Source organism: Miniopterus schreibersii, assembly GCF_964146895.1.
Source record: "Miniopterus schreibersii genome assembly, chromosome: 20".
Taxonomy (NCBI): Eukaryota; Metazoa; Chordata; class Mammalia; order Chiroptera; family Miniopteridae; genus Miniopterus; species Miniopterus schreibersii.
Genome location: NC_138122.1, coordinates 13,506,959 through 13,531,361, shown reverse-complemented (window position 1 = coordinate 13,531,361; position 24,403 = coordinate 13,506,959). Strand labels below are relative to the sequence as shown.

The 24,403-nt window shown below is 48.9% G+C and overlaps 1 protein-coding gene across 3 annotated transcripts; it reads right to left on the bottom strand.

Annotated features, from left to right (window-relative positions):
• Positions 1-1,165: 1,165 nt before the first annotated feature.
• SMARCB1 (SWI/SNF related BAF chromatin remodeling complex subunit B1) lies at positions 1,166-24,215 on the bottom strand. Of its 3 annotated transcripts, none has more exons than XM_081123412.1 (9): positions 23,910-24,215; positions 20,310-20,421; positions 18,491-18,620; positions 14,929-15,066; positions 13,099-13,226; positions 10,845-11,011; positions 8,136-8,326; positions 1,950-2,081; positions 1,166-1,505 (listed from the first exon to the last, which is right to left on the bottom strand). In XM_081123412.1, the coding sequence occupies exons 1-9, from the start codon at positions 24,000-24,002 to the stop codon at positions 1,466-1,468; spliced, it is 1,131 nt and encodes a 376-aa protein (XP_080979538.1). In that variant the 5' UTR covers positions 24,003-24,215; the 3' UTR covers positions 1,166-1,465. The 3 variants fall into 3 exon arrangements, with proteins under 3 accessions (XP_080979538.1, XP_080979540.1, XP_080979539.1); XM_081123414.1 differs by having other exon boundaries at positions 20,283-20,421; positions 23,910-24,187; XM_081123413.1 differs by lacking the exon at positions 23,910-24,215 and adding an exon at positions 23,612-23,699.
• Positions 24,216-24,403: the final 188 nt, after the last annotated feature.

The window sequence follows — 24,403 nt, the reverse complement described above, 5'->3', positions numbered from 1 at the left end:
CCAGCAAGTTCCACTCCTGGATGAAGGGCAGGAGCTTGCGTACAGACCCCCTGGGAGCCGTCATGTCCTAGGACATGCCCGCAGGATCCCCCAGCCCAGATGGCAAGACCCATCTCACCCTACCTCTTGGCAACCAAGAACGCCAATCCCTACTCAGGTTAGGAACCAGGTGCCATGGGGCCTGTCATGTTCCTGTGGAAGGATGTGCCAGCAATTGAAGATGGCACCAGCCCAGTGCTGGGGGTCTGGACCCACTGTCTTTAGTAAGTGCAGCTGTGTACCTAGTTCACCAAGCAGTGCTTGACTCATCGAGACCCACACATGTCCCCATGTCCCTTCTGTAGCATGTGAACATCTCCACATTAACAGATGAGGTAAGGATGCAGAGGTGACGACAAACTCATTGGATGTCGAGCTGGGAAGAGGCCCAGGACTGTGCCTCCTGTACACATAACCCCTCCCCACAAGCCAGCACTGGCCAGGCATGCTACTCCATGCTGTTCCACATTCGTTCTTTCTCATGACTAGCTTGGGAGGGAACAGCCAGCCCAGGCCATGTGCCAGCCAGGGGTGGAGATGGGTCTCAGTCCACCTGTTACAAGTGCACTACTGGGAGGTGTGGCTAGAGTGCTGCACACCTGCTAAAGCTGGAATAGCTGGGAACAGGCACCCAGGCTGGTGATGCCCCCTGCATGTCTGCATAGGATAGGGCGACCGCAAAGGACTCCAGAGAAGCAATGCTCCCAGCCCAGATAGCCTGATTACCTTGACCCAGCAGAGTGAAGGGATAGCAGAAGAGCCTGTGGCTGCTTCACAAGACCAAGCAAAGAGCATGGGGGTGGGGCTGCCACTGAAAGACAAGTGGGCCCACTGTCCACTGAGCCTTATGATCACACCTTTCAGTTATCCTGCTCTACAAAGATCCAAGTATGGATGGTGGTAGGGAAACTGGAGGGCCCAACGAAAAGCAAGGATTACACTCTGATTCAGGTCTTATAGCAGCTGGGGTGGCTGCAAGTGAAGCCCTGGAGCCCCATCAACACCCACCTGGGGATCTGAGGCAGAGCAGGGTGAAAGGCCTGCCCCGCCAGCTTTGGCCACACCACCCCCAACAGGCCCTGCTCCCTGCTCTCCTCCATTCTTATTTTTATCCAGCCACTTTGAAGAAATGGAACAGGACCTGTTGCCTTTTATTTAAAAAGTGTTGCTAGCCCTGCCTGGGGCTCCTATACAAAAACAAAACACAACCCAAAATGAAGCCTCTTTCTGATCAGAGACTGGGGTGGTAGGAACTAGGGCTCAGCAAATGGAAAGTGTGCCAGGGGAGGGCGACCCAAAAGGCCTCCCCACCTGTGCTCCTCAGGATGGCCCTGGGCTGCCCCCTTGCCTCCCTCCTTGCCAGAAGATGGAGAGGCAGGCTGGTCTTCTGAACACGCTCCATGGGAGTCAAGCACTGATGGACTGGTTACCAGGCTGGGGCAGTATTGGCGAGACGCCTCATACGCCTGCAAAAGGAGAGAGGGTAGTGACCCAGGGCCAGCTCCCACCTTGGGCAGCTGCCATCCCCCAGGGCTCTCTAGGGTAGCCAGGGGAGTGGAGACAGAGACAGGAAATGGTGGATGGGATTCCCCTAGCCTGGACCCGTGTGCTGCTTGGGGCCCTGAAGCTGTCCACTCCCTGCCCGCTCAGGTCCTGCCAGCCTCTTCAGGGATCCTGAAACCTGCGTCTGGGTTGTGGTCAGAACCAATCTGAGGGCTTACTTTTGCTCTGTGCAGGGTTTGAAACCTGTAGCCTAGGGGCTAGATTGGGACTCATCACCCTGGGGGAACAGGTCCCCTCCCAGAAAGAAATTGGGTCACTGGGGAAAAGTGATGGTTCTGTACCTGCCTAGACAACAGTGCCTGTGGGCAGAGACAGCTGCAGGGGTTCTGGGGGGTAGGGGAGAGTACCTCGTGTTCCTGTCCTGGTCACGGATCTTCTTTTCCATCTCGGCATCCGTCAGGGTCTCCAGCAGCGGGCACCACTGGTCAGCATCTCCTGTGTTTCGGATGGCAATCTCCACTGTGGGCAGGGGGTTTTCACTGGGATGGTGAGGGGAGAGGAAAAGTGCTAGTTCACAGAACAGCAGCTGGAAAGCCCCAGAAACCACTGTCTACCTCTTGCCTGCCAACAGATAGAACACTGGAGCCAGGGCTTGGTGGTGAGGCTCAGGCCTTTCCTGCTTCCTCCTCCTCTTCCTCCTCCCCCCAGCTGGGCCCATTTCCATGCCCAGCTTCTTAAACCAACACTCCTAATAGGGGCAGCCGGGGATGCTCCTGTTACCCGAGCCTCAAGGCAGAGACCAGGAACCTCCCCTAGAGACAACAGTGCTGACCCCATGACCCCAGGCTTTCTTCAAAGCAACGGGCCCTTTGCTTCCGCCTCAGTGTCTCTGGATCTGTGAGGCTGAAGAAGGGAGTTCACTAGGGAGGTGGTTTCCTTGACAAACCAGAGTGGCTGAGCCCGTTGTTATCACTGGGGCTGGGGGAAAGGGGAGGGCTGTTAGCACTGTTCAATGTCCAGAGCGAGCACCCACCAATCGAGGAGACAAAAGGAGAGAAAAAGGAAGGGGCCACCCCAGAGTTCTGCACAACCCCTCACTGAGGGTCCGCTGGGCTGGCCTGCTCCTGAATGTTCCACACACTTGCCCCTCAGCCCACTTTACCAGGGTGAAATCAGCTCCAGAGAGACTGGACCCCAAGGGCCACCTGAGCATCCTCTTTCCAAATGCATATGGGGGAGGCGGAGTTCAGCCTGGGAAAAGGCTATGAAGGCAGGGAGTGGGGTGGGGAGGCAGGGAGGGGCAGGAGCACCAGGGGAGGGAGGTTGAGGCTGAGCTGCCACCTCTCTGGGCCTTAGTTTCCAAGTCTGTGGGACAGGAGCCTGAAGAGGCATGGAGGCCACAACTGCCAGGAGGGGATGTGTGCCTCCTACCTTTAGGGCAGACAGCCCAAACCCCTGGGCTGGCAGACAAGCCTCAGAGCATGGCCCTAACTGTGATCCTCTCCCACCCCCTTCCCCATGTTACCACTCCGGCCTCCCCAGGCCCTTTTTTCTCTCCTCCAGCTGGGGATGCCGGAGTGGGGAGGCAGCTGGGCAGCTGGGCCTTTGCTCTGAGGCTCAGCCCCACTGAAGGCCTGCCCTGCTGTACTGCAGCCTGTCTGCTTATAGAAGCCTGGAGGCCTGCAAAGCACCACCAGCTCTGGGAGGAGTGAGATCAGGCAAGGTCCAAGGGAGGTGCCTGGTGGATATTAATGGAATAAAACAAGATAAACCCCTGGTGGGGCAGCCTTGGTTTTGACACCTCATCTGGAAAATAGGCAAGACATCCTGAGGGATTTTCAGAGGATTATGCTTATCCACTGAGGGAGCTTCCTAGGGGCCCGGGGCCTTCTTACATAGCTTCCCCAAAGTCTGTGCCCAAGTTCACGTGAGTGGTTGGCTAGATAGGAGCCTCTGACTGCAGGGTCCATACTCCTTACGATGCTAGCCAACATGGGGTCTGTTTTGGCCCCCCTGGAGTCTCAGACACCATGAATACACATGACATAGCTCAGGGTGCAAGCTGAGGCTGGCCCCACAGTCCAAAGCTGAGCCTGGCTCCCCTGTAGAAGTGGGGCTCACCTCTTGCTGCTAAATCTTGGCCCATGTGGTCTACAAGGCCCAGAAGCCTGAGCTCCTGCTGGTGACTCAGAGGCCAGTGACTGAGCAGCGCCAGCCCCCACCCCTTGGGACCTTGGGACCAATCACTCCTAAGCACTCCTGACAGCTGTTCTCCAGCCAGTACAGTGGTTTGACAATCCAGGAACCACCCAGCCAAAGACCCAAACATCATTCCTTACCTTGAGAACTACCAACCGCCTTTCTCAGGGGGGCAGACATGAAAGGCGCCAAGCCCACACCAAGGGGAAGAAAACATGTTTTCCTCTTAATTTAAACAAAAGCTGGTGCGTAGGTTGTGGAGGCCCCTTTGTTTACCCCCTTGGTTCTGGGAAGATTCCACTCCAGTGGGTTGTTCTAAAATAAGAACTGCTCAAAACAAGAATGGGCCTAGAGCCAGCAGGCCTGACTCTGGTTTAGGGGAGGACATACAGACACATACATGCCTCCCACCCCTCCAAGGAAATTATGATTCACAGGCCTCAAGGCCCCTAACACCCCAGTGTCCATGTTTGAGGCAACAGAGGGACCAGGACCGATGCTTATAAAGTATCTTGAGTTTAATTTTCAATGTGATCTCACTTTTATGGCCTCACAAGACACAACAGACCAGCTGAGAAGCATTTCTATGCCCACTGTGTAAATGAGAGAATGGAGACTGAGAGGGAAACGACCTGCCCACAGCCATTCAACTGGGAAGACACAAAACTTGATGTCACCTTCCTGTTCAAGATCAACTGACTTTTGACCAGGGTGCCAAGCCTACTCAATGAGGAAAGAGCAGTCTTTCCAACAAATGGTGCTGGGACAACAAGACCTTGGATTAAGCAATGGTTTCTTAGGTGTGACACTAAAAGCACAAACAACAAAAGGAAAAATAAACTGGACTTCATCAAAATTTAAAACTTTTGTACTTCAAAGCACTATGTCACAAGTGAAAAGCCACAAAATGGGAGTAAATCATGTATCTGATAAGGGGCTTGTATCTAGGCTATATAAAGAACTCTTAAAACTCAATTATATATAAAAAAAACACACAAAAAACATACAAAGGACTGGAACAGCCATTTTCCCAAAGAAAATATACAAATGGCCAATAGCACATGAAAAGATGCTCAATATCATTAGTCATTAAGGCAATGCAAATCAAAACTACAAGATGCCACCTCACCCCCACCCACTAGGATGGCTAGAATAAAAATTAGATAGTCCTGGCCGGTGTGGCTCAGTTGGTTGAGTGCCCTCCCGTGCACCAAGAGGTTGCTGGTTCGATTCCCAGTAGGGAGCTTGCAGGAGGCAACTGATAGGTGTTTCTCTCTTTAATTGATGTTTCTCTCTCTTTCTTCCTCTCCCTTCCTCTCTCTCTAAAATCAATAAAAATATACTTTTTTAAAAAAGTCAGATAAATGTTGGTGAGTATGTGGAGAAACTGTGACCCTCATACTGCTGGTGGGAAAGGAAAATGGTGCAGCTACTTTGGAAAGCAGTGTGGCAGTTCCTCAAAATGCTTAACACGGTCACATGACCCAGTAATTCCATGCCTACATACATACCCAAGGGAATGAAAAATAGGTAATCAAAAATTTGTATGTGAATGACCACAGCAGCACTATTCTTAGCTAAAATGTGGAAACAGCCCAAATACCCATCAACTGATGAACGGCTCAATACAATGTGGTGTATCGATACTATGGAATACTATTCAGCTATAAAAAGAAACAAAGTTCTGATATAGGCTACCCCACTATGAACCTTGAAAACATTATGTTGAGGAGTCAGCCACAAAAGAACATACACTAGTCTCCTTTATCCATGGTTTTGCTTTCATAGTAAACCAGGGTTCAAAAATAAATGGAAAATTCCAGAAATAACAATTCAGAAGTTTTAAACGGCATGCTATTCTGAGTAGCATGATAAAATTTCACACCATCCCTCTCTCTTCTGCCCAGGATGTGAATCATCCATTTATCCAGCATCTCCACACTGCATATGCTCCCGGCCTGTTAGTCCCTTAGTAGCCGTCTTGGTGATCTGATCAATTACCATGGTATCGCAGTGCTAGTGTTCGAGTTACCCTTATTTTACTTAATAACGGCCCCAAAGTGCAAGAGAAGTGATGCTGCCAGTTTGGATATGACAAAGAGAAGCTGAAAGTGCTTCCTTTAAGTGAAAAGGTATGTATATAGGAAAAAACATAGTGTATATAGGGGTTGGTACTATCTAGTCTCAGGCAAACACTGGGAGTCTTAGAACGTATCCCTGTGAATAAGGGAGACTACTGTATACTGCATGATTCTATTTATATTAAGTGTCTTGAACAGCCAAATCTATAGACAGAAAGATTATTAATGGTTGCCCAGGACCGGGAGACTTGGGAGGCCAGGTGAGGTGAAAAATGTTCTAGAACACGATGGTTGCACACTCTACAAATATACCAAAACCCCAGACCAGATCAAGCACACAAAAGGCTGGGCCAGTGTAAAGAACTCATAAGGCCTGGTCATCTGGGAAAAAGTCCTCCTGATGCCAAGAGGCACTTGGGATGCCTCTCAAACCCCCAGGAAGGCCATACCCCTCCTGCCTGGCTGTCCTAGGCTGCTGCAGAGGAAATGTGCTCGCCCTGGTCCTCAGTGGGGTGGCCTTACCTTCAACCCGAGGATGTGAACCTGCACACTTAGCACTAGAGACTGAGGTGGGACAGAGGTCTGTGATGCTCTCTGTTCACAAAACTAGAATTCATTAACTGGCTGCTGAGATAAGGGAGGGATCTGTAAATCCTGACCTGCTACCACCAGGGACTCCCAAGGGGCACCTGCTCTGGAGCTACTTGGCACACTGCAGACATTCTGAGGTTTAAGGGCTTTAGGTGGATAGCTTGGGTCACCTGGAGGTCAGAGCAGGAGGGATGGTGCAACATGTGTCAACACCCTCAGGGTCCCCCTGCTAAGAGCAGCATGATACCCCCACCCCTGTACTTGCCAGGCAGAATGTGCGTTCTGACTCAATCAGCATGTGGGGGATGAGGTACTCGGTGTCAGTGTCACTCCCAAGACCTGCACAATGTCACCGCCTCCCAGGACCTCAGGGTCGGCACAGGAAGCAAGGCCATGTCTGACTGGTCTCAGGCCCATTGGCCTTGGCTCCAGTGCAGAGTGAATGGACATGCACTGACACCTCAAGCTGGCCTCCCACAGGAAGCAGGAGATGTGGGCCAGACACTACGTCCCCTCTCCTCTCTGGGCCTGGACCCTGTCTGTGAAGCAGAACCACCTGATTGGCAGGGCTGCTGGAGGGTTACGCGGGAAGTTACAGATGTGTCGTCTCAGCCTGGATGCTGGGAGCAAGACTCCTACAGGGCTCAGCAGTCTCCAAGGCCTGGAACCTCAAGCCCTGTGGGTGTACAATCATTCCTTCTTTCTTGCTCAGATTTACAGGAAGCCATAAGAAAGCTGTCTCTTGGGAATTCTGGGAGAACCAGCTGAGACACAAACATACTCACGAGCCCCATTAATTGTTATGTCTTTGCAAAAAGACCTTCATATTTGCTCCTCATGCAGCATTTTAAGCTTCAGTCCCTAAGTAATGACCACCACATGTGGATGATGACAGTTTCATGAGCAGAATAAATCCTAACATCCTGTTTTGATGCAGGGATACTTAGCACCCCCCACCCCCCACCCACACACCACCCAAATGTGAAAGAGGAGCTCAAGGGAAAGGGTTGGTACGATGAACAGTCCTGAGGCAGGCAAGCGCCACTACTCAGTTAACACTCACCAGGCCTGTGCTTCATCATACTCCAGGGCCACCACAGGAAGGCCATGTCTGTCTACCTCCTACCCTAGCACACAGGATACTGCATAGGAATATTCTGTTTACGCTTCCACCTTCACAGGCAGCCTGAATTCGGTTCTTTGTCTTCCACGGCACCAGTACGGGGTGCGGCCAGCGTGGGTGCTCACCAACTGGCCTCTGACTGCAGGACAGCAAGGTACGGCAGTAAAAAGCAGCAGCTGGAAGACTCACTGGCTCCCGTGAACCAGGGAGGGCAGTATGGAGTAGCCCTTGTTTGAGACAGAATGAAAGTCCATCCGATGAAGAACCTGAGCTGTGCAACCCTGACAGAGGCAGTGCAGAGAGGAGGGCAGAGGTGTGAGGGCTGCGGAGCGGCTCTGGCAGCAGAGTGCAGCCCAGGGCGGTGCAGGGTGGGTGGAGGACAATGGAGGCAGATGCCCTGTCTCCTTGGATCCACCCCTGCTACAATAGGAGGTGGGCTCTGCCTCGGGACACAAGAGGCAGCAGGAGGAGTGAGGCCACCCAAGGCCAGACTGCACTGCGAAGCTCTGGAAAATCCCAGAGACATCACCATGCACAGGGAGAAGTCTTTTCTCCAAAATAGGTTTGCAGAGGAATGACAGACTCATCCTCGATCCTACCTGAAGGCATAGGTCTTCTGATGCCAGCTCAGCTGTCCTCGAATACTGTAGGCGATGGTGGTGACAAATTCCCCGCCTAGTCCCAACTCAGAGCACAGCTTCAGGGCGAACTTCTCAGGTGAGTTCTCCTTCTCTGACATGTCCCACTCAAACTGGTCCACCAGGGAGATGTTCCCCACATGGATGTTCAGCTAGGGCCAGAACCAAAGAATCCAAGTTAGAGCAGTCAGAACCCACCCAACAGAGGGGCTGTGAGAAGGTGGGACAGCTTGCTCTGGAGCCACCAGGCTGGGCTGGACCCTGCCCACGACTTATTTGCTGAGAACCAGGGCTGGCCCTTGTCCTTCCAGCAGCAGCTCCCCATCCACAGAATGGGGCTAAGCCCACAAACCAACTAGGGTGGCCACAAGGGGTTCTGGCTCAGAGCCCAGCACAGTTGCCCTTGAGGGGAGACCCTGAAGTGGCCCTGGGGCACCTGAGTCCCAGCTCACCCCATGTGTCCCCTTGCTCCCCTTTGTTCCTGCTGGTCTTGATCTTGACATGATTACACCAGTCAGTAAGGGCTCAGATCAACTGTCACTCATTAGACACTGTCCCTGAGCCCTCACCTGAGCCAGTCTTACTCTGTTCTCTTTACAGAGTGCCCCACTTGGAAATCATCTTATTAAGTGTGCTCACAGATGCAAACCGCACCTTTATCAGCCTGCAAAGCATAGTAAAAGGATTACACACCACCAACTGGCATTTATTCCTGCAGTTCAAGGATGTTATAATATGAAAGCTGACCAATGTGAATATCCCACATAAACAGATGAAGAAAACCACATGATCACCTCAATTGATACAGAAATAGCATTTGGCAAAATTCAACACCCTTTCAGGATAAAAACACTCAACAAACTAGAAATTGAAGGAAACTACTTTAACATAATAAAATCTATATATGAAAAACCTACAGTGAAAATCATACTCAACAGTGAAAGGCTAAAAGTTTTTCTTCCAGGATCAGGAACTAGACAAGATGCCCGCTCTTACAATTTCTAGATAGAGCAAGTAGACTGAAAAAGAAATAAAAGGCACCCAAATTGGAAAGAAAGACGTTATCTCTGTTCACAGATGATATGATCTTATATATAGAAAGCCCTACATTACATTAAAAAAACAACAACAACAAAATTGTTAGAGCTAATAAGTAAATAAATTCAGCAAAGTAGCAGAATACAAAGTCAAAACACAAAAATCAGCTACATTCTACACACTAACAATAAACAATCTGAAAAGAAAATTAAGAAAACAAGTCCATTTAAAATAGTATCAAAAAGAACAAAATACTTAGGAATTAATTAACCAAGGAGGTAAAAGACTTGTACAATGAAAACTACAAAACAATACTGAAAGCAATTAAAGAAGTCATAAATAAATGACATCCCAACAATTTTTTTTGCAGAAGTAGAAAAAAAATCCATCCTAAAATTCATATGAAATCTAAGCCCTGAACAGCCAAAACAATCTTGAAACAGAACAACAAAGGTAGAAGACTCACACTTCCTGATCTCAAAGCTACAGTAATCAAAACAGTGTGACACTGACATAGAGACAGGCATATAAACCAATGGAATAGACAGCTCACCAATAAGCCCTTGCATACATGGTCAAATGACTTTCAACAAGGGCGCCAAGACTACTGAATGGGAGAAAAAACAGTCTTTTCAACAAACGGCGTTAGAAAAACAGCATATCCACGTGCAAAAGAATGAAGTTGGACCCTTATCTTACACCATATATAAAAATTAACTCAAAATTGATGAAAGACATAAATGTAACATAAAACTCTTAGAAAAAACATAGATGAAAAGCTTTATGACACCGGATTTGGCAATGATTTCTTGGATATGACACCAAAGGCACAGGCAACAAATGAAAAACTATAAATTTGGAATTCATCAAAATTTAAGTTACATGCATCAAAGAACACTATCAAAAAAATCAAAATGCAACCCAAGAATGTGAGAAAATATTTGCAATCACATACCTGATAAGGGACTGACATCTAGAAGATACAGAAAACTTATAAAATGCAACAAAAGAACAAACACCTGATTAAAAATGTGCAAAGACCTTGAATAGACATTTTTCTAAAGAAGATATACAAATGGCCAATAAGCACATGAAAAAATATTCAACATCACTAATCAACAGGGAAATACAAATCAAAACCACAATGAGATACCACTTCACACCAAGCAGGCTCTGTAGCAGGCAGGCCTGGTCTCAAATCCCAACTCTACCACTTCTCAGTTGGGCAGCTTGGGGCAGATGGCGTTACCTTTCCACGTGCCTACCTCTCACCTATAACAGAGGGTAAGGCAGCATCTACCCCAGGACTGTGGCCAGTTATTGAGACACTTCAGGGCTTGTACAGGAAGACTGTAGGAGGGTGTTGTTCTTACTGTGGGCTTCCCCACTCTGCCCATCAGCTGGCTTCATCTTCTTTGAATACACACGGAATGTGATACCTTACTCAGAGAAGTCAGGCCCACCCTTCCTGGGGTAGTAAGCAGAGCCACGTGCTGTCTCAAAGACAGCTTTCCAGAAGCACTGTCCCACAGGCTTTCATTGACAGCTCCACGTACCTTCAGTGTCCCATGACCCACCTACCCCAACACACAGGACAAGGAAGGCCCTGGCACATGGAAAGGAGCTGTCTACCTTGATGATGACGCGCTGGTCTGACTGGTCCTCCAGGATGCTGTCCGTTGGATAGGACTCAATCTGCTGTCTGATGGCAGAGGCGATAGCTGGTACAAACGTCAGTGGGTTCAAATCTAGGTCATCACAGAGGATTTCTGAAAACATCTCAGGGGTCATCAGCTTCTCTGAAATCAGGAAAGAGGGCAGGGGTTGCCAACAAATTGCAGGGTCTAATCTCACTGTGCTCAGCCTGACCTCCCCAGCTCCTTCCTCCTCTACCAAAGCTCCCAGATGAAGATAAGGATGTGGCCCTCCCAGACATGCAGGGAAAGGAAGCAGAGAACGAACACTTCCCTCTGTCCATTGTTCCACATACACCTCCTGCACACCATGGGGGAGGTCAAGGCCCTAAGAGTGCCCCATACCAGGTTCTCCCCACTCCTGGGCACCACTACACCACACCACTCAATTAGTTTTAACCTATGAGATGTTTGGGGGGGGGGGGGGGGATAAAGGCACTTCAGAGCCGATGTGCCATGTCTACACTCTCCTCTCCTTGTCTGATCCAGGCAACCAGGGTAGCCCATGTGAAGATATAGGGGGAAACCATCTACACACCAAGGAGAGAGGCCCAGAGGAAACCAATGCTGCCAACACCTTCTGAAATTTCAAGCTTCCAGATCTGGGAGAAAATAAATTTCTGTTGTTTAAGCTCCCCATGTGGGAGACTTTGTCATGGCAGCCCTAGCAAGCTAGCAGGTTCCTTCTACATAAGCCACTTTGAGGCCAGTCCCCACTGGAGGATGGAGCAGAGACATGTCCATCCAACTCAGCCTCACCGGTAGAAAAATCCCTCAGAGATAGTATTAGGCTGCTTGTGGCTTTTTCCAGGCCTTCCCTCAGTTTCTGACTCTATGGGCAGCACACACAGTCAACAAGTTGACAAGCATGGAGGTGTGTATGGGTCCTGGGTCCTGGAAACATAACTGTACCAGGCATGAGCTCACAAGGAACATCTGTGACTGGCCAGACTATAGCAAGGTACTGTGCAATCAAATGTTTTCCTCCTGATTCTGCCCTGTTCTCATAACCCAAACCTTAATGACCACGCACCACTCTGGAATGAGGCACAGATAAGAGAAAGCCAAGAATGAATTCCCTCGTGAGCACATAGCATGATTCCATTATCAAGAACCAGGTCTGCTTATCAGACAACCGACCCCACTACTTCCTCACTAGCCCAAACGAAGTGCTGGAGACCAGATGTCCTAACAGCACCATCAGGACAGACGGGGAACACATAGCCAGCCTCTGTTCAATAGCTCATAAAGCAACAGGCAGCTAAAGTGCTCAGGCTAAGTAATCTATGAGGACATCGTCCCCAACATTCTAAAAAATTAACCATTTTAGTTTGTGGTAATTATAGATTCATATGCAGTCTTGATTACTGTAGCTATATAGTAAGGCTTGAGACTGGGGAGACTGATTTCTCCCACTATAATCACAACTATGTTGTGCGTTTGCATATGGAACTGACTGAAAGGAAAAATGCAAAATTGAAAACATTAGATGGTGATCTGGCAACTAATCTTTTATTCATTTAAAATAACATTCACTGTTTTGTGTAGGGTTTTTTTGGTCTGAATATAAGTAACATGTTTGTTGTAAAAGTCTGAAAGATTCAGGACAAAAATAAAGAAGAAAAGAAACACATTGTAATCCTCTTTCCCAGATGTAATAAGGACTCTAAACACTCTAGTGGACATCCTCCTAACCTTTCTCTTCTATATTTGCAAAGAGAGTTATAGTCAGACTTTGGGAGCCAGGGAAGAGAGGGAAGAGCCGGCATCTGACCCAGGACTTTAAAGAATGGAGAGGGCAGGGCAGTCCTCCCAGCCAAGGAGGTGACAGAGACACAAGCATGCACGTGCAGCATCTAAAAGAGCAGGGGGGCAGACCGTGCTGAAGAGGAGGTACACGGAGGGCCAGGCAGCAACATCAAGGTCATCGTCGAGCTCTATGGACTGGCAGGCTTCATGCAAGGCCACTGAACTACCACACTCATGGTAGTGAAGGAACCCAAGGTTCATGTGCCCAGGCCACACGAAACAGTGGCAGAAGAGAATTTGAACCCAGAGTCCAAACCCTCTAAACCTATACCACAATGTTCTAATTATCATGTTCAGAATCCAGAACCCGCCTGAAGGGCATCAGGCAGGAAAGGGGAGTGTTTACATGGCGGCTGGTCTGAGCTGTACAGAATCCCACATACCATTCATGTTCCAGGTAAAGGCGTCCCTCAGCTTCTGCCCATCAATCTCCATGTCCAACCGGATAGGGACCAGCACCTCAGGCTGAGACGCATTCTCGTGGATCACTGCTGGGTCGTGGTCATCAAAGCTGGAAGTGAATGGCAGGAAAATCAGCAAGGGATGCCATGGGTCCCCACATGGCCTCCCTCTCTGCACCAATGATCACTGCAAACCTGGCCAAGGGGGAAGGCCACTTCTTATGGGGACTTGTCAACTAAGGGCTGAGTCAGCAGAGACAAGGCCAGCAGGAGTCACAAGCCACAAGGGCAGACTTCCACACTCATGGACACACAGGAAAGAGAGAGTAAGCTGCTGATGTAGGCAGAGGGACGAGACCTAGACATACTCTGAAAGAAGGGAGATTTACACCTCAAAGCGGGCAGGACTTTCACAGAAAGCTATAGGAAAGGAAAGGTATTTCCAGAAGGAAACACCTGAGCAAAGACCAAGGGACAGGGAGAAGCAAGGAGTTGCTGGGGTAGCAGCAGCCAGAACACTGAAGGTGGGGTATAGATTAGATGGGGGAGCAGCACGTGAGGCACTGGGAAACTACAGGGTCAAGCTGCCAACAGTTCTCCATCTCAGGCTGCGGAATCCAGCCTCTACCCTGAAGGAGCTCAAGGAGGACTGAGCAAGGCTTTACATGGTCACATCTGGATTTTAAGAAGACAGAGAGGAAAGAGATGTGGGGATATTGGAGGGCATGAGAAATCTAAGGGCACCCGTGTAATACGGAGGACTGAGAACTGCTCTCAGAGCTTGGGGCAAGGACGGAAACCAGGAAAGCACACCACATGCCAGACACAAATGCTCTGGGAAACACGGACAAGGGAAGGAGGAGGAGTGGCCATTCTGAAGGTGGAAGGCAGCCCTGAGAAAGTGACATTCAAATAGAGATGGGAAGGAAGGAAAAGGAGGGTGGAAAGGAAGGAGGAAGGAGGGAGAGGAGGAGGAGGAAAGAAAGGGGGTGAACTGTGCAGATACTGGCAAGAAGTGAATGAGGCTGGGCTATAGAGATAAATGTGGGGATGGAAGCTTGAAAAATAACCCCCAAAAGATAGCTATGTCCTAATCCTTGGAACCTTGACCATTAACTTATATGGCAAAAGGGTGGGGGTACTTTGCACAGTAATTAAGTTAAGGATCTTGAGAGGAGATTAATTATCCTAGTGAGCCTAAATTATATTACACGTATCCTTATAAGAGACAGGTAGGGGGAGATTTCACACACAGAGAGAAAGCCATGTGACTCCGGAAGCAGAGACTGGTGATGTGGCCACAAGCCAAGGGATGCCAACAGCAACCAGAAGCTGGAAGAGATAGGAACAGATTCTCCCCCAGAGGCCCCAGAAGTGCAACCCAGCCAACACTTTGATTTTGGCTCAATTAAACTCCTGGACTCCAAAATTGTGATAGAATAAACTTGTGTCGTATTAAGCCACCCAGTTTGTTGTGATTTGTTCCAGCAGCCACAGGGAACTAATATAGCAGGAGTCATGTGAATGGCATCTGAAACCATGAGAAAAGGTCCAAGGACTGGGGCCCCAGGAATTCTACTCAAGGTCCTGGGGAAAATAGGGGACTGATAAGACTAAAACAGGCAGAGTTGGGGGGCTGGAGCAAGCCAGAGACTAGCATCCTGCAAGCTGAGGGAAAACAATTTCATAGAGAAGGCAGCATGGCATTTTAGGGAACACGAGGTCAAAGTAGAGTGTTTTTCTGCAGAGGAAGAGACTAAAACACATTCGAGCACTAAGGCAGAACGAGTGGAGGGGGCGAGGTGCACTCACCAGAGAGGAAAGGTTCTCTTCTTGTCCCGGCCCATGCGGTTCCTGTTGATGGTCGTGGAGCACGGTACAGCATCCAGATGGTGGGAGCTGTTGGGCAGGGTAGGCACCCACTGACTGTTCCTCTTTGCTTTCTGTTCCCTGGAAAGACATAGGAAATCCTCTACTCAGTCTATGAGACCAATACCACCCACCAGGAATCGAGTTGTGGTCAAGGGATGCCCAATGCACCCCTGCTGGGCTCCAGGCCCAAGTGGGAACTTCTGTGCACTCCAGACTCTGCAGGTGTCTATTACCTAGGCTCCTACCAGCACCTGCTCGGAGGTACCCAAGCTAGAATAAGGGTGCAAAGGGGCCCCAACATGTCAGAGCAGCCCCCAGTTCAGTGCACAAGCCATAATGTAACATGCTATATGCTGGGCATGGCTCCATGGAAGCATTGTCCCTTCTGTGGGGAAAGAGCACAAGGAGGAGGCTTCCCAGAGAAGTGGAGCCTTAAACATTGAGTCGGGGTTCACTGGGGTAGGAGGTGGCTGGAGGGGAGAAGGCTTTTCAGAAGGAGTAGACAGCAATAGGGAAGAGGCAACAGGTTGCGGGCTTGGAGGTGGCTGGAAACATGGGACACAGAGAGGGTCCCAATTATAGGGGTTACGTGGTCTGTGAGAAATTGACTGCATTCAGCAAATGGCTGGGAGTCCCCAGGGGTCTGTAGCAGGAAGAAACATGATCAGACTATTATTTTACACATGCAGGCCAGCTTGAGATGGCCTAGGCAACACTGATCGCCTCTGGACTTCCAGACCAGTAGAGGTAAGAAGATGTAGTACTGATAAATACTGTCTACAAAGAGACACTCAGAATCATTTAAGTAGTCCATGTCTCATAAAAGGCTCAGAGTGCACGGGTTCCCACTATGTCCTGCGTCCCTTTATCATCCTCGAGGCTGCCTTTCCCAATGAGACGAGCAATGTTGAGGGCAGCAACTATAATTCTCCTATATAAATACCTGCACCAGTATTCTTCAATAACTGCTATAACTCAGAGAATGTTACAACCGTTCGATTTCCTACTGCTTAGCCAGTGCCCTCTAGGAGGGTCAGAAACAATGCTGGCAGCCCTTCCCCTCCTTGGGTGGTGGAGGGCAGAGGTGATGGCCACAACCTGCCTGGGCCTGGGCCCTTTAACTCTTTTTATCTTCTAAAGCTGGGACACTCGCACTAGCACCTCAGATGCTGAGGTCCAGGAGCACCCTTTGATTGAGGGCGGAGTCAGAGAGGGATTCACAGCACCTAATTTGGCCAGGATTCCACCAAGTCTACCATACCCAGGTCTTGCTTAGATCTTATGACCACCTTATATCGGAGACCTGGGAAAATGGGGAACACAGAACTCATCTGGACAGGGCTTAGAGCTGGAGCAGCAAGACTGGTATCCCCACCACAGCCTATCTGGGCCACAGGCCACACAGAGCACAAAATATTAAGTAGTACATTCCTGACCCCACCCAGATCAAGCAACTCCCATCTCTGGGGAGGGCCTGGGAATATGGATTGTTAACAAATTCCATGGGCAATGCTTGTGCCACTGGGCCTGTACTTGGGAACCTTGGGTCTAGCACACATCCTCTTTTATGAGCCTCCTAGAGCCTGTAATAAGGTCATGTGCCCCCCCCCCCAATCCTACCCTCAGTAGCAATCTCACTCATTTCCAGTCTGGGCTGCTCTGCCAAGTTATGTCACAGACAGAGTGAGCATGAATACACAGCCATGCACAGAATCTGTAATTCAACCTTCTTCCACAGCCAGGAGATCCGCCTTAGAGGGGGCAGTCAGCCTCTGCCTGACCTGCCCAGTGAGGGGGAGGGGAGGTGCCAGTCCTCCCATGGGGCTGACTAGACAGTGAGAAGGTGCTTCCTGAGCATAAAGCCCAACAAAGAGCAAAGCAGCCTCCTTCAATTCTTCACTCCCCTCCTACTCCCCACCCCCGCAGTTCTGACCTCTGGGATAACAAGATTCTACTCCTCCCTCAGCTGTTCCTCAAATGACACGATCATTAAGAAAGTGTTTAACGCCCCATAAAAGGTTCCCAGCTGATGTGTGCAGACTTGAAAGTCCCATCCATATGTACTTAATTTCCTTCTGCCACTTCCCTGGGAAAGTCTAGCCATCCTTGTGTTTTACCACATCCCTCGGGGCGGGGAGAAAGAAATCTGTAGAGCACACATCTCTAACACTGGCCAGGTTGGATATGTGCCACCTTTTCCCAGGGGATTATATAAACAATCCAATAGTAAAGTTGAGAGAAAATCGAAAAAGAAATGATTTTTCATAACCACATCACTCGGAACAATAACGTTCTCTACCCCCCTTAGTGTTTCCGGGGTCTGGTGCATATGAATGCCTGTTGAGAACAGAAAGCATATGGTAGGCATTCCACACGTCTCATGCATGTGAACCATGTTTTCAGTTGCTGCAGAGTCTACTTAATTATGATATACAGAGTTACCTCCTTGTCCATTCAAGTGAGCACCTTCATTCACTCAGCCTTCTCCCTAAGGCTGGACACTCAAGTGGCTCCCAAAATTCCCATTATTGTTCACAATGCTCCCAAGGGAATCTCTCTATATAATGGTTTTTGGTGGTGGTGGTGGTCTTTTAAATTATTTCTCTGGGACAAATTCCCAAGGGTAAAATAAATGGGCCAGAGAAACAAAAAAAGTTTGATGTCATAATGCTTTACAAAAAGATCATGCCCACATACAAGCAGTCACAGCATCCATGAGTGCACCTCTGTCACTCCTTCCCCAATTATTTATGTTGCTATTTTTTTAAAGATTTTAATTGATTTTTAGAGAGGAAGGGAGAGAGAGAAACATCAATGCAAGAGTACATCAATCAGCTGCCTCCCGCACACCCCCCACAGGGGATGGAGCCTGAAACTCGGGCATATGCCCTGACTGAGAATCAAACTGACAACTTCCTGGTGCATGGGACAATGCCCAACAAACTGAGCCACACCAACCAGGGCGCAATTTTATTTTTTTTACTTTGAATTTTTAAAATTACACATAAGGATAAACATCGTTCCCTGTGTTTGTGTATTCTTTGTACGTCCAGTGTGGACCACCCTTTACCTATTTATCTATTGAGGTATTCAAGTTTTCCTTATAAATCTGAATGAATAGGCTCTTTCTACAACATAACAACTTTCCAATTACTTTCCTGTTTAAATGTTACTGTAAACACTCTTTTAAAGGTTCTAAATTTATACATTCAAGTCTATTGTTTGTTTTTGTGTGACTTTGTCTGGGCCACTAATTTTTCTGACAGATTAGCCTCACTTTCAAAGCATTTTTAGCCACTCTCCAGAATCCAAGACTTGGCTTAGCTTTCTTAGAAATTCCAAAGACGCAGAAGAAACTTAAAAATCCGGCTAGGATGATTTGTAAGCACAGTGGGTAAAGTGTTGAAAAATATTTCGGTTTGACTTAACCCCAACCAGTTCTGGAGTATGAGAAAAATACCCGCGGGTGTCCCTAGAGCACACCTGGCCAGGGGTGCATTACCTGAGGTAGGTGGGGGGCTCTGTGCTGATGGACACGGCCTTGTACTTCTCGTCATTGCCGTCCAGAATCTCTTCCACCTCTGAGGCTTTTAACAGAGTCACGCTGGTGGCCAGGGTTGTGTACCCATGATCTGTAACCAGAGACAAGGCTGTGGTCACCCTACTGGTGGGGCTGTGAACAACAGCCAGTAGATGCAGCACATCAAGGTTCTCACATGCAGGAGGTGGGAAAAGCAGGTGTCAACCTTACTACTGCTGAATGCTGGCCTCTTCCAAAAGGGCAATCTGGACCAAGCGCTTTATTTAGAAGTCCTACTGGATAAACACTCTGAGGATTTCCTTGGACTAATTTGTCCCAGGAGCACTGGCTCCAGGCACAGAGGAAGTGCACAGGGCAGCAGCAGCAGATACAGCGCAGCACAGCCAATAGGGGCTCTCAGGAGAAAAGGAAGGCTCCAGAGCAATACCACCAGTGGGAAGAGGTCTGACACCACTGCAATCACAACACGAAGCAAAGTGGAGAGATGGAATGAAAGATGAAAAATACTTTTCTTTTAAAACAAGAGCCCAGAGAGTTGGAAAGAGCTGCTTCACACCAAACATGATCTCCTGGCCCTGCGCCAGTCAACACTATCTGGGGAGCAGGACAGATTCTAGGCAACCTGACCCATAGCTCTTCTAGGGAACTTTGGTCAAGAGCTGCTACCTGTCTGCGGTCCAGCCTGGCTCCTCCTAGAGAAACAAATCAGTATGGGGGAGGTGTCTCCAAAGCACAAGGTGGAAGAGTCACTGAGGCTTCCTTTGAGATTTGCGGAGGGGAAAGCAAAGCTGAGAACTCAAAGCGTTAGTGACAAGTGCTTCACTGGGGGCAGGAGGAGGACAAAAAGGAGACTTTTTAAAGTGAGTGAGTGGAAATGTTATAGCAGCAGATTTAAAAAAAGCTCCGGCTCCTGCATTAAAAGAACCACTACTTTGTCCACAGTGGACAAGACCACAGCAGCACCTATAGACACAACCAAACAGGACAGACTGCAAAGCATGCTCTCTCTCTCTTTCTCTCTTATACACACACACACACACACACACACACACACACCCCCTCTACAAGGCGCCACTTCCAAGTGGGAAGCAGTTTCACCATCTGCTAAACGTTGTGCTGTGTCCAAACCCAAGTGGGCCATAAGACTTTCCTGATAGATCTGAAGAGCATCCTTTCCCCCTGAACAGAGCTGCCACGGCTGAAGCACGCTAGTGCCTCTGTCACTTGTGTCGGGCAGCTCACCTAGCAAGCCCCAGGCACACCTCAGGCACAACAGCAGGGACATGCACATGAGCTCTAGCACACTGGCTGCCAGAATGAAGTGCTATGAGATGGATGTGCTCTGGGAAGCGAAGCGGTGGAAGCCCCAGAGGGGAGTGGGAGCTGGGGTCACCACCCGCCGCTTGGGCTGCATGAAGGGTGACTATGGCGATACGCCACGGCAGATGGTAGAGCATCACAGCATTCCTAAAACGTTTTGAGACCAACATGTCTTCACAGCACCTGCTATTTTCCCAGCCCCAATCCCCTCATACAGCTTCTGGTGCCATTAAAAATACCTGGTAAAGGACCACCATTGGCTCCCTGGAGCCACTTTCTTGCCTGAAGCTGCACATGTGCCCCGCCCCTAGGATGCTCCCTGCCATGCTAAGGTCAAGGCTGCAGTGAAGACACTCTGGAGTGAAAACGTTTTATCTTCATGACATAAGCGAGTGGTTTTGAAACAGGTTTACAAACCCTCGTGAAGACGCACCCTTAGTGTTAGGTTTTGTTTTTTTACCATGTGACGATGCAACTATTTTCTTCCTCTCTTCCACAGTGGCTAGTCGCCTCCAGAGTGAGGGATATCTCTTGTACAGAGAACCTCGGAACATACGGAGGTAGTTTCCCACCTATGAGTAAAGCAAGAAGGCTCATTATGAGGGTCACATCTCCACACAGAGGGGAGGATCCTGGCACAGAGGCTCCTCTGTATCAAGTGATGGACAAACAGGCCTTGAGTTGGCCATCAGGCACCAGGCTTTCAGCAGCAATAAAAACACATTCTGCTGACATCAAGGGTTCAACAGCAGTGCACATCTGGCTCACATCTGCCCCTCCTGGCAGGGACAATAACATCTGCATCCTGATGACAGGACCAAAGCTTGTGAGGCAGGCCCCAGAGCTCACCAAGAAGCCCCCAGAGCTCACAGAGAAGCTTGAAATGATTTTGATTTTGGACTCAGGAGCTCTGGCACTTTCCAGAAATGTAAGGCCTCTTTGACTTTCTTTTATCTTAAGAACAAGACTTTGATATTTTTACGATGCAATAAACACCAAAAAGGTCTCTTAATTTTAGACAGATGCAAGATAATTTCCCCCATGACCCCTGTTGCTTTGTTTAGTAACAAAACTCAAACCAGGGATACCAAAGGAATTTTCCAAGAGTTTAAAAAGCACTTATCAGCAATCACCAGATTGCTATATAAATCATTACTTTCCCAAACAATAGCTTCAGTTTGCTTGTACCAAATACTCAAAATATGACTTCCTTAATGAAAAGAAAAAAAATCTAGTCCTAAAGTTTTTCTAAAAAAAACCCACTGTCTCACTGACTTTTCCAAAATGATCACTTGAATCACAAGGCAAGAGATGGCCAGTGAACTGGGCGCCAGGTACTGGCTCCACCTGACTAGGAATTCATTCCCTTTCTCAGTCTCCTTACTTATGTCAAATGTTCAGCAACTCTGTACCCCACAAAGGACCACATCTATTATTTTCCCATTTACCTACCCATCATAGTACATTTATTAAATAAAAATGTTTCTCCATTTTTCATGAATCAAAGACTTCTATGATCGGCAACCAGAGCTACTAAACAGCGTGAATAGGTGGCCATAGCACGTCACTCATGTGCCATACAGTAGGCACAGACCCCTGTGCACTATTTGGCTTGAGTATCGTTACCATCCGAGGGTAAATGCAGTTCCCATTGTTATTGTTGTTGAAAAGGTATTAACGATAACGCCCCCACTACCACCCTGCAGGTTCTATAGTTTCAGGACTCCTAGACCCTTCTTAAGGACCCTTCAGAACACAGGAGACCAGGGCATGCCTTTCTGGGTTTTCCCTGAACCAACCTTTGTCTGCTCTGGACCTGGTTTTCCAAATGTAAAATTAAAACACAGACTGGGGAATTTCCTAGAGTTCTCTCAGGTCTGTGACTCTGACTTAGTGGATATAGCTGCCTGTAGATGGCAGAACAGTGACACACTCTCACTACAACTGCAGATGCTGTCCCAAGGCCACTCCACAAATGTGGCATGGCAGCATTGGGTGTGATGCTATGGCCAGCCCACCTCTCTGAATATGGTGCCTGTTTCCCAAGGGGAAGGAGTCTGGGGGCCATCCACTCAATGCTGTCACAGGAGCTACAGAGTATCAAAGGACAGCATTCTGATCTTGAACCTTTCCCAGACCTCCAAAAGTCCAACAATTGTTCAGCCAGGCCCCAGAAAGCAAACTGCCTCTCCCTTCTCCCACCTGGGTCTCTATTGATTCGGTCTCAGGACAATGTGTCACTAAACAGGGCTGAAAGAGAAGACTGTAGTTAACTTTCTAGAAACTAAAATATGTTACGGAGAAGATCTCAGAGGCCATCTAGTCTAAACCTCCCATTATACACATGAGAAAAGTGACAGAGGCAGAGCAGAGCTGGGACCAGGCCTCCTGACTTTCTTCCCACCTCACTGGAATCTTCTCAGTTTGTTCCACCTAACAAATGAAAGCTTGCTTTTCAAAAGTACCACCCACTCAGAGTCAAGGCCAAACTGACTGCTTTTCCTGCTCATTAGATCAGGTAAAGGTTTCTTTAAACAACTTGCCCATTATGATATACTAAACTCTTCAACTGCCTTTTGTATCCTTCACTTACTGGCTCCATTTCCCCAGCATAGCTACCTTTGAAGAGCAGCATTTATGTGATAATGTAAAAAATGTATTGCATTCTGCCCTTTTTGTTTTATAAAAATTGGTGGAAAATGGTAACACTAAAGTTCTGATGCTGACAACATTGGTGTCATAATTCGATACAACTAAAATAAGCCTCAGTGGGACCATTAGGAGGCTTAATTCATGTTCAACTGTAAAGAAAAACAACAAAAATTGTAAAAACAGGAATGAAATATTGGCATCTGATACTGAAAACTGCTACAAGGAGAGGTAACCCTTGCCATTTTACAATTGCTTTAGCTCTCCAAGATTAGCACTTACCTTGTTACAATACTGCTTGGTATATGCACATCTGAATTGAATGCTTTTTTTAAAAAAAAAGGAATATACACTATCTGGGGACTCCCTTTAGACCAAAAAGGGCTAGTTTGAGGTAATCTGGAAAAACTTAATATACTTAGTACAAACTACCACTGAAGGACCAGTTGTAGGGTTTTCCTAAAGGCAGTGATCCAGCTGATTCAACAAAGTGCTGTAACTTCTAGGAAGGATTAAAGATCTTTAGGATTGCCCTGGCCAGGTGGCTCAGTTGGTTAGAGCATCTTCCAGTACACCAAAAGGTTGGGGGTTCAATTCTGGGTCAGGGCACATACCTAGGTTTCAGGTTTGATCCCCTGTCTGGTGTGTATAAGAGGCAACCGATCCATGCTTCTCTCTCACATGGATGTTTCTCTCCCTCTCTCTCTCAAATCAATAAAAACATATCGTCAAGTGAGAATTAAAAAAAAATAGATCTTTAGGATCTTTCCCCTGTAATAATTCAGTCAGTTCAAGATATCCAAAGTGTCAAATGCTTCTGAACTGCTGACAGATCTAGCTCAGGGACTGGGGCCTTATCCACCCAAAGGAAACAGGATGTCCTTATCCACCCAAAAGCAAGCATCCTCCTCCCAACCTATTTCCTCCCTGGTAAACAAAGGTCAAAACACCTCCCAGCCCGCCTCAAAGGCAACGAACACAGTGGGGTAAGCCCTCACTAAGCTTCCCCTCTACAACCAGCCATTTCAGGATCCCAGATATAGCAGTGGGGGAGGGGTGCAAGTGAGATTTCCAACATCTCCCCCCAAGAGTCGCAGAGGCTAACCGACACACCCAGTTTCTTTTCCTCTGCCTGGAGTTGCACCAACTCAACGCGAAACCAGTGGTCCCTCGGGCAGCGAGGTGGGTCCCCGACTACCACGAAAAGGGGAGGTAAGTAAACCTAGAATCTCATAAGTATGAGGGGCGGGGCCCCCTACGCCCCGCCCCGCCAGATCCCGCCCCGCCTCGCAGCGCGTGCTCGCGCACCCGCCCGCCGCGATGAATGGAGACGCGCGTTCCCGGCGCAGACCCGCCCTGAGACTCCCGCGGGGCGGGGGGCCTGGAAGGGCGAGGACGCGGGGCACAGTACCTCAGAGCCGATCATGTAGAACTCGCCGTCGTCCTCCAGCTGGAACTTCACGGGCTTTTGCCCGAAGGTCTTGCTCAGCGCCATCATCATCATTGCGGCGGTGGAGGCGGGCGGCAAAGGCCGGAATGAGAGGGATCGGAAGGGCTGAGGCGTGTCCGGGGCGCGCCGAGTCGAGGGGAGCCGAAGCGGGGAGGCAAAGAGCGGGCTAGGCCAGGCGCTCGCGCCGCCGCCGCTGGGCTCCTCAGCTGCCGCAGCAGACGACGACCAGGCCTCCCTCCGTGCGCATGCGCCAGCGTTGACGTTGACGCGCGCGCTGCCGCCGCCCAAACAAAAGGCCAGAGCGCGTCCCCGCGATTCTCTTAAAGGAGCCTAGACCCGTTTCTCTTCCGAGCTGCTTCCCAAATTGAGGTACCAAGGAAAATTCTCATAGATGAAAATAGCAACCGAGGCCCTGACTCAGGCGGTGGCTTTCCCAGTCTCACAGCTGGGACTGG